Source organism: Rhincodon typus, chromosome 18 (assembly GCF_021869965.1).
Source record: "Rhincodon typus isolate 14 chromosome 18, sRhiTyp1.1, whole genome shotgun sequence".
Lineage (NCBI taxonomy): Eukaryota > Metazoa > Chordata > Chondrichthyes > Orectolobiformes > Rhincodontidae > Rhincodon > Rhincodon typus.
The window spans coordinates 47,032,981-47,043,154 of NC_063349.1; the positions used below are offsets into that span (position 1 = coordinate 47,032,981).

The window sequence follows — 10,174 nt, forward strand, 5'->3', positions numbered from 1 at the left end:
ACCCTCTATTGGCTGGTGCCAAGGAGAGTCATTGGGAAGATCAGCAAATATCTCCAGCCATCAGTTCAGGATGTATGGTGCCTGAGGCATTCTCAGCACAATCCTTTTCAGCTGTCTCCTCTAAAACCCGCCTTCTATCAAAATGTTAGAATGGAGGCTGTTCACTTATACCATCACAGATATAACTCTATTCACAACTCCTGCCGTAATGATGTTGCAGGATTCAGATAACTTCCAGGTTGGATGTGAGATGCAGATTACATTCCTGTTGAGTAATGCCCATCTTAAACAAGAGAAAGCCCATTATCTTCTCCCTAACCTTCAAGCTGATATACGCTGAAGTTTGGTTTGGCAGTAACTTAGTACCTGACCTCAGGATTAGGCAACAACTTCAAACAAGGGTGAGGAAGATGTAGAGAAAAATAGTGGGAAGGCAAAAAGGGAAGAGAATGAATTCATTCACATTTTTCTAATAGGCACATCTTTTGCACACTATTGGAGTAGTCTAGGAGCAGAATACTTTCATTGAGAACAATCTCACAAAGTACCACCTGGTTTACATCAGAAGGACAATCTGGGAGACATGAAGAACATAACTCATGCGTGTGTTATAGCTGAGATTAGACCATGCTACTAGAGATCCTATCAAACTTGTCTCCTCTGTAGCACAGTGAATATTAATAAAAGAATTATCCCGTCCCAGATGAAGAGAGATTCATACAACATATTTCCCTGTAATTATGAAGGGTTAGTTGAATTAAGTTAAATGGGTAAGATAAACTCTAACCTCTTTTCTTTATTATCTCATGGGATGTGGTCATCGTTGACAAAGCCAGTAATTTTTGCTCATGAGCTGAATGGTTTGCTTTGCCATTTCAGAGGGTGGTGAAGGGTCAGCCATATTGCTCTGGAGTCACATGTAGGCCAGACAGGGTACAGATGGCAGATTTCCTTCCTGAAAGCGGATAAAATGACCTTTTACAACAATCAATTATAATTTTGTGGTCACCATGAATGAACCTAACTTTTATTTCGGATTTATTGATTGAATGGGACTGGACCCCATTTCCCCAGGGCATTATCCTGGGGCTGTGGATTATTCCCACTGTGATATTACCACAATACCTCAACCCAAAAATGTGAAGAATCTGAGCCCAGCTCAACAAGAGGAGTAGATGTCTCAGAGATATTAATGATGTATCTAGTAGCTCCCATGAGTTACGGCCTGTCCCAAGCTTGTGAATTGCTGCGTATGGATGTTGGATTTCAGGTAGTCCCCTCATCAATGAGGGATAAAGGAAGATTGGCTGGGAACCAGTGTCCAAATTCTTGACAAGCAACATCTCAAGATAACATAGAACAGAAATTGACCTAGATACTCCTTTCAATAATTGACTATCCAGTTGGAATGCTCCAATGGGATTCCAGTATACAGTTTGATCATACTTTTGTACATGCACCTGGTCTAATCGTGGTTCCTGTTTGAAGAATTTGCTTGAAAGAACTACTTTTTCACCAAAACAGGAAACATTTGTAAGTGGGACAGAGTGGGAAAGTGTATGAAAGACAGACAAGGAAGGAAACGCTTGGGGGGGCAGGGTGCGGGTGGCAAGGGAGACAAACAAAGTTGGAAAGGAAAGAGAGAGAGAAAGGAAAGATGGTAGAGAGTGAAAGTGGCAGATATGGAAGGGGCAGTAAGTGAAAGAGACAGAGTAGGAAAGTAGTGATTGAAAGAGTGATGGGGAAGAGAAAGGATAAGAGAGACTGAGTTGGAAAGTGGGACGAGTTAGAAAGTGGAAAAAAGAGTAAAGTGAGAGAGGTAGAATAGGAAAAGAAGAGACTATGTGTGAAGGATTTTGTACAATTTTGTATATGTGTTTTGATGACTGTCTGCGTGCATAGATGTCTTAAAGACTGATATCCCTCATCACATTGCATAATTTAAGGTTAAATGTGAGATAATCAGTCATTCTCAGAGAACTGAGAGATGACCTTTCCCACCATTTCAATTGGGCTCTGAGCTTCAATTAGACAAAGGGAAACTATTTAAAATTAGTAGAAGTCTATATTCAGTGTTAATTAATATTTCACTTATCCCTTGGGGAGGCAATTGCTAGATTGTTAGTTTAGGGACTCAGGTAATGTTCTGGGGTTCCGGGTTTGAATCCTGCCATGGCAGATGGTGAAATTTGAATTCCATTTATTTAAAAAAAAGCTGGAATCAAAAATCACTGATGACCACGAATCCGTTGTCAGTTTTTGGAAAAACCCACCTGGTTACTAATGTTCTTTAGGGAAGGAAGCTGCCATCCTTTCCTTTTCCAGCCTGCATGTGACTCCAGACCCACAGCAATGTGGTTGACTGTTAACTGCCCTGTGGGCAAACAGGGATGGACAATAAATACTGGCCTAGCCAGAGGCATCCATAAATGAATGAAAATAAAATCAAAGGCAGGATAACTTTATTGCAACTGAACCCAAGTTTCAATGAACCTGAGGTTTACACTGGACAGATTGGAGAGGCAATGATTGTTCTCCTTCAAACAGAAAAGAGTAAGGGCAATTAGAGAGATCAACAGCAATTGCGGGATGTGCCCAGCTACTCTCACATCCCATGAAACACGTGTGCAGACGTATACCCTCCTACACACATACATACTGTGTATTGATACACACATACATCTACACACATATTCACACACAAACTAGCAGACACATGCACAAACATACACTTGAACAGTCTGATGCACCTGTGTATGTGTATACACATTCTCATATAGTCTCATGTAGTCACACACAGACTCACACTCCATATGCTCATACCTGCTATCCCACACAGTTCTTGGCCTCTCCAATCTTTCCAGTGCAGAAAACAATCAGCAAAGATGGCTTGGAAGGCTGCAAAATGTCAACAACCAAACCAAGAGACTGAGAGACATTCACTCTCACCAGGATGAAAGAAAAATTGCAACATTGCATTGCTGAAAGGTTTATAGGTCCCATGAATCTTACTTTGACCATATATAGCTAGAACACTGAGGAAAATTAAAGTGAATTGCAGAAGGCTGTGGCATATCTTTTCATTTATCCCTAAAGAAGTGAACAAATCTTCAAGGTACGTACTGTATGTGAAAACTCTGCAAGGGTGAGGGGAGAGTAAAAAGTAGAACTGAGGTTATAGCACAAGTAGTTATAAACTGTAGTGTTATGTAACTGCTGCTTGCTTTGCTTAATTATTTTTACTTACCATAGAGTTTGTTCTATTGCTGAAAACAGACATTGCTGAAGGTTTTCTTTGTTTTGCATTCAACAAAACAAAGTGCAAGTTAAATAGGTTCAGCCACATATCTCTCTTATTAACAATATTCAAGTTCTGTATCTTCGACTGAAACTTTGCTTTTGTATAAAAATGTGATTTGTTTTGGGGCGTAGTTCTGTCCAGTAATCATGGGGAGTTTGGAATTCTCCTTCAATTGTAACACTTCTTAAGAGGATTTTAACAAACAATAAATTAATTTAGAATTTTAATCACCTCAATTAGATCACTCTGCATTCTTCTCTCCCCCACAGAAATAGAAATAAAGGGAAGGCAAAATTTTAAGCTTGTTATCTTCAGGTGAGTCTGCATCACATCTCCTCCAAATCTAATAGGGAGAAGCTGTTCCTGCCAGTAAAAGGAACAAGAATGAGAGGGCATAGATTTAAGGTAATGTGCAAAAGAAACAAGTGTGATGTGAGGAAAAACATGTTCATTCAGTGAGTAGCTAAGATATGGAATGCACTGCCTGAAAGTGTGGTGAACGCAGGAGTAATTGAGGCATTCGAGACGTTATTGGATAATTATTTGGATGGAAATAATGTGCAAGAGTATGGGGGGAAAGCAGGAGCAGATTTGAAGAAGAGTCACTAGACCTAAAATGTTAACTTTCCTTTCCTGCCAGACATGCTGAGTTTTCCAGCAATTTTTGTTATTGATTTCAATACTGTCACTTCCTGGGGCATAGCCCCATTATATCAATGTCAGCCCTGAGTGAAAGCATCTAATAAGCCTGGAAGGAACACAAACCCTCAGTTCCTGGACCACTAACCCACTAACTCGTTTTGCCATTTTCATGCCACTTTCTAGGTAAAACAGCCAATGCCAGTCCAGCTGAGAAATAAAATGTTCAACCTAGTCAAGGCAGTAATGCTTGCTGGGTTCTCTAACCTGTACTAGCTAACAACACCTCTGATTAAAACATTTCTCATCCTTATTTAATTATTCTTCCATGACTCCACCTCAGTGACAACCTACAACACAACAAAATATCTGACACCCAACTCCCCTAATTAAGGCCTCTTGCACATCCCTAAATCTCATCATTGTCCCCATAGCTGGCCCAACCTGAAGCTGGAAAGGCAGTAGCCTCTGGAATACCTTCCCTAGTCCTCTCTACCTCTCTCTCCTCCTGTTAAGAGGCTGTCTATAACCTACCTCTTCAGCCAAATATTTTGACATCTATCCTAAAGTCTATCTGCTGCAGTCTCTTGTGGTCTAGTGGAAATTTCCTTAGTGTTTCATAACATCGCTGAACAAGTTGATTCAGGAAAAATAGGTTAAAGAAACCTCTACTTACCCACCTTTTCCTTGTCACCCTCAATTCCCTCACTGATGAAAAGTCTATCTGTCTCAGCTTTGAATATACTTAATGACCCAGTCACTATGGTGAAAGAATTCCATTGATTCACTGCCATCTGAGAACTTGGCCCTACTGTTTGACAGTGCTGTAACCATTCCCCTCGGTCCTGCTGCCCTCCAAAAGTTTGGAAGTCACAACTTCCATATGCTATCAGCCAACCCTACTGGGGGGGTGGTGGTGCTGGGGTGGGGGGATCATGACCCAAGGTTTGGGAGGCCTTGGGTCAAATATTGGCCTGGGTTACCAGAGAGAACTTTGAGAAAAAATGTATCAGAGTTTCTTTTACATTTAGCTGAAAGGGTCTCTAGGACCTTCATTTAACATAAGACAGTACCTCCAACAGTGCTGCTCCTCCTCAGAATGCAACTGAACTATCAGCCTGGTCTGGTCACCAAAGGGGGACTTCAACCCAGAACCTCTTGACTCTGTGAGCCCCTGAATTACAGCTGATGATGTGGGAGGTTCTGTGTCCATGCCACCTTTGCTCATCTCAGTGGGAACAGCCTTGTGAGTAACTTGTTGTGGAGTCATAGCTGCTGAGGCATATGGGCAAGGGTCACTGGTGATTAATGTCTCAGCAGGATGAGTACTGGGACATGATCTCGACTGTGATTAACGTCAATGAGAGGGAGAGGTAAATTAGAATTAGAATTAGCTTTATTGTCACGTGTACTCACATGAGTACAATGAAACGTTTACAAGTCTCCACTTACCATGCCATCATAGGCGCAAATGTACCTAGGTACAGATTCTTAAATACAAATTCTTAGGGAAAAAAATTAGCAAAGTAAAGAAATAAAAAGTAGGAGGATAGGAAGAATGACACAGAGCAAGGAAGGGGTGTGAGTGAAAGGAACGGAGGGGGCAGGAGAAGTAGGCAGGGATAGGGAGGAACAAGGAGGAGGGAGGGTGGATAGAGGGAAGTGAGAACAGAAAGGAAGGAGTTTGAGCAGGGAGAGAGAGGAGAGAGGAGAATAATAAGGAGGGAAGGGGAAGGGAAGGAAATGAGGAGTGGATGAGGGAGGTGGATGGAGGGGGATACTAAGTGGAATAATGAGGAAGGGGAAAGGGGAAGAAAGAGGGAAAGGGCAGGAAGTCAGGTTGGGGGGGAATGGTAGAGAGGGAGGGAGAAGGGGATGTGGGTCAAGGTGTAGTGAGGAAAGGGGACAAGAAGAAGAGTGAGGAGATGGGATGGTGGGGAGGGGAGTCAGAGGGAGAGAGAAGTGGGGGAGAAGAGTGGGAGGGGGAGGGCAAAATAAGTGAGGGTGGATGGGGGTCAGCAGTGGAGGGGAGGAGAGGGGGTAGGAGGGGACGAGTAAACAGGCTGTACATTAATCTCTAAACAAGAAATAAGAATATTTTTCCTGAAGATCTTCCGACCAAGAACATAACGGGTCCTAACCTACACCCAGAAATCTAATGAGTAATGACAAATGTTGTCTTCCGGGGAGTTTGGAGGGTGAGTTTCTAATGAGAGAGATACTTAACTCAGTCACCCCGATTGGTTTGTTATCTGCTGAACTGATTTAATACAAAAGATCAAGAAATCCCGTTTATTTTTGTTGAAGATTAATAACTTGACGTTAAACCAATGAGATAAGGGGATAGAAATTCAAATTCCTACATTTTAACAGGAGATTGTTTTCCTGAAATGTTTCGTTGAATTATTGTGGTCACATCTGCCCCCTGACTAGAAATTACTCCTTTAGGTGTTAAAACAAAGGAAGTTTGATTGTAGCGCACTGTCATTGGAATGTTGTCAGCGGGTAAAAGAAACTTTAATTCTGTTAGTGAATTTACAGACACCTTTCCTGCCAGCCCTGGTAAAGGTCCCCGCTTGTGTCACGCAGACAGAAATGCAGCTCTCAAATTGGCGACTAGTCTGTGATCAATCCACTTTGAACCTAATGTCCGCGGTGAATAAAGTGTGATCGGGACTCTCTGTGAGATTGAATTAACCTCACATCAGATAACACTGTGATTCAGGCGTTAAACGGAAGGATAAGTTAATAATGTAATCGACTTTAACAGAACGTGCCGTAACAAAATGAACCGCTAGCCCTTACTGAGGTGAATGATTCGAGTTTTATTCCGCCTGTTTTCTCTGTGAATGCATTGTAAAAAAGTTACGTTTACCGTGGCTGATTCGGTCTGGATCTGACGTGTTACAAACTGACGTTAGTTGTGTTTTATACTTAACCCAGCGACTGATCTTTTTGTTTTCAGTGTTAAATCTACAGATTCCAACGCTGTACATTTAAATATAACCCATTGCAGCATTGGGAATCCCAGATCGTGGAATAGATTCAAAAGTGTTCCCTTAGCTAGGGAGGCCTAACGTAAAACAAAGAACTGTGGATGGTAGAGACCGGAAACACCCACAAAAACCAACAGAAATCTGCTGGAAAAACTCAGCAGGCCTGGCAGCGTCTGTGGAGAGAGAAATACAGTGAAGATCTAACGCAACGTTTTAGTTCGAGGAAGCGAATATAGTGCATTGCCAAGCGAGCTGTAATTCAATCCTTGTGAAAACTGGTCTACCCTTAATTATTGTGACCACAATAATTGTGCAGTGTGCTGTGCACACTACGCAAGAGCATCTCTTGGGTTGTGTTAAGGTGCCACTGTCAATGGAGCATTGTAAAGAGACAGCTTTGATACTTGCCTCCCACGCGTTGCAGGGATGGGGGTGTACACTCTCGGCGCACATCTTCCTGTTTTCTGTAGAAGTGTTTGTTGTGTTAAATAAAAGGATGTCGCCCCCGAGTCTGTGGGGATATTTCCTGGGGCCCACTGAACTATCAAGGAATCCCACCTCAATGAAATGATGCAACCACTCTATTTAACGTGTCAGACTAGCTGTTACCCAGAAATATATTTACAACGCACAATGATGTGTTCTTTACTTGTGAGAAAAATGTAATAAATAGCCCTCAAGCGAAAGATTCACATTCCCGAGGTGCTGGCTCTATCATTTTTTAAAAAAAAAATACAGGCTATCAACCCAAGTCTCGATTCAGATATAATTTCCATTTCATTCAGCATTATCAATTCTTCTTTGATTTTTCTTACAGTAAACGAATTGGAAAAAATTCTCTCCTACATCCCAATCCTGACTAATTTTATGCTGTGCTAACGCTCAATTGTAGAGGTATTTTAAAATTACCTTTCAGATAAAATGCTTGGGTTTTTTTGGCGGCAAACTGACGATAGATCCGAGCTCCTTCCCCAGTGCAACCTCCCCTCCAACTCCCTCAATTCTCCCTCATTCACGAAACTCATAAGGAATACAGTATGAGAGGCATTTATCGAATGTTTGAAAAAAAATGTCATTTTATAGTGGAGTTAACTGCATGAAAAGAATGTTGCAGTGCACCCGGGAACATGGTGCATTCATAAAAAAAATCGAGCATTTCGTTCAAATGCTCGCTCCGGATATTTCTTCAAAGTATTAAAAGAGACGCGGGCTCTATAGGCATCATTCACTTGAACCGTGTAAAATACAACGACACCCAATCCGTTCCAAATGTCGGTGGAAACAATTTTACTTTCGAAACCCTGCCTTTCAAATGTGAGCAGAAACAGTGGCTGCGTTGCTAAATTTGTAGAAAGTGGTGCCACCAGCAGATTTTTAAACATTCCCGTTCAGAAACAAAAAGAAATCAGCGGACGCCAAATGGTGACCGATTGCGGAGAAATAACACATTACTGCTTCCTGCCACAACAAAAATTTTTTTAAAAATTCCATGCCTACGTTGCGGGGCAATGCTTTTAACGACGGTTAATTACCCAAGGTTGATTCAAAAAAAGAGCCTGCAATTATGTAATTTACAGGGGAGTTTTACCCGGCCAGACGCTTCATATTATTTGTACATTAGAGTCCTGGAGTCATTTGTTTTGTTTTTTTATATAGTGTGTTTGTTTTGTTTTCCGCTGTCCATTTCATTAAGGGACAGGAGGATACCTCTTTATTTCTTTCTCTTTTGGCTTCCTATCTCCATCCCTCCCTAGTGTGAGAGCGGAAATTCCTGCTTCCAGTTGCAGAGGAGGGGGTTAGAGAAAGCAGCTCACCCTTTTTCCCTCTCTCTCTCATCCCCCTTTGTGAATGGCACTTCTAAAGCTTATTTGCATACACACCAGCCCCGGGTCGTCGCCCGGGCAACGATTGTGACGTCAGAGGGTGGAATCCATGGGCTGATTGGCTGGGCGCGGCCAAATGTAGCCATTTGTGGGGATGCTGTCTTTCTATTGGGTAGAGGGGTTGAGCCCAGCTTTGTTACAGAGCGAGCGGTGCGGCGCCTCCCAGGGTCATTGAAAAAACAAAACAAGGGAGAGAGATGTCGTGTAATCATTCAGCAATCCGGGGCCAATCGCGAACAGACTGATTTCTGACTTTTTAAAAAATCCTCTCTCTCTTTCCTTCCAGCCATTCAGAGCACCTTTGCAAAACAAAAGCGTTTGCGTTTTGCAAGACATTCCCCTTTTTTTTATTGTTGTCGCAAGCGTTCCCATTGATTCACACACACACAGCGATTCTTGTGGCTGGCTGTTTTGGTTTCTCTCTCTGAGGGGTAGGTTTTGTTTTGACCTGATGCTCGGTCAGTGAGGTGTTGTCCCCATGTTAGAGAAATTTCCTTGCGCCCCGTTCGACTCGGAAATGGCGTTCTGCAAGGCGACGGGCTGGCTGCACGACCAGCTGGAGAGGGGCAACGACCGGCTGCTGGTGGTGGACTGCAGAGCCCATGAACTGTACGACTCGTCGCACATCGAGGCGGCCATCAACGTCGCCATCCCCGGGCTGATGCTGCGACGCCTGAGGAAGGGCAACTTCCCGGTCAAGTCGCTGATCTCCAACAACGAGGACAAGGAGCGCTTCGCCCGGCGCTGCAACACAGACATCATCCTGCTGTACGACCAGAGCACCCTGGAATGGAACGAGAACATCAACGCCACCTCGGTGCTGGGCTTGCTGCTTAGAAAGTTAAAGGACGAGGGCTGCAAAGTGTTCTGCTTGGAAGGTGAGAGGCGCCAGTTCACAACGACAACCTGCGTTTTTTTTTAAAGAAAACAGAAAAATGTTGATTTGAAGACGGAGCGCTTGAAAGCGTTGCCGCAGCTTACGGAGGAATGGGGATCTCCCGACTGGTCCAATGTGTTCAGGTCCAGTTCAAATCCTCTCTTCCCCCGTGAAGTAAACAGGTTTTGTCGGGACTCGTAGAGAATATAATAGGACAGCGAGTTGTAATGCATTGGACTCGCTGCTTTAAAACGCAGTAGAGGCCGGTTAAATAATAATTTTGAAATATACTGTAAATGAAGAAGGGAATAATTTGCAGCATGCTGGAGTAGGGTTGGTCTGAGTGAATGGGGGGAGAGTGTGTGTGAGAGAGTGTGTGTGAGTGAGTGAGTGAATGGGGAGAGAGTGTGTGTGTGAGTGAGTGAATGGGGAGAGAGAGAGAGTGTGTGTGAGTGAGTGAATGGGGAGAGAGAGAGAG

At 43.1% G+C, this 10,174-nt stretch overlaps 1 protein-coding gene across 1 annotated transcript in view; it reads left to right on the top strand.

The window, feature by feature from the left end:
• The first annotated feature begins 8,942 nt into the window (after positions 1-8,942).
• Positions 8,943-10,174, top strand: part of LOC109923680 (dual specificity protein phosphatase 6-like) — a 6,247-nt gene continuing 5,015 nt past the window's right edge. Inside the window, exon 1 of the mRNA XM_048607918.1 lies at positions 8,943-9,697. Coding sequence (XP_048463875.1) covers positions 9,298-9,697 — 400 coding nt within the window. The 5' untranslated portion in view covers positions 8,943-9,297. The remainder of the gene's footprint in view (positions 9,698-10,174) is intronic.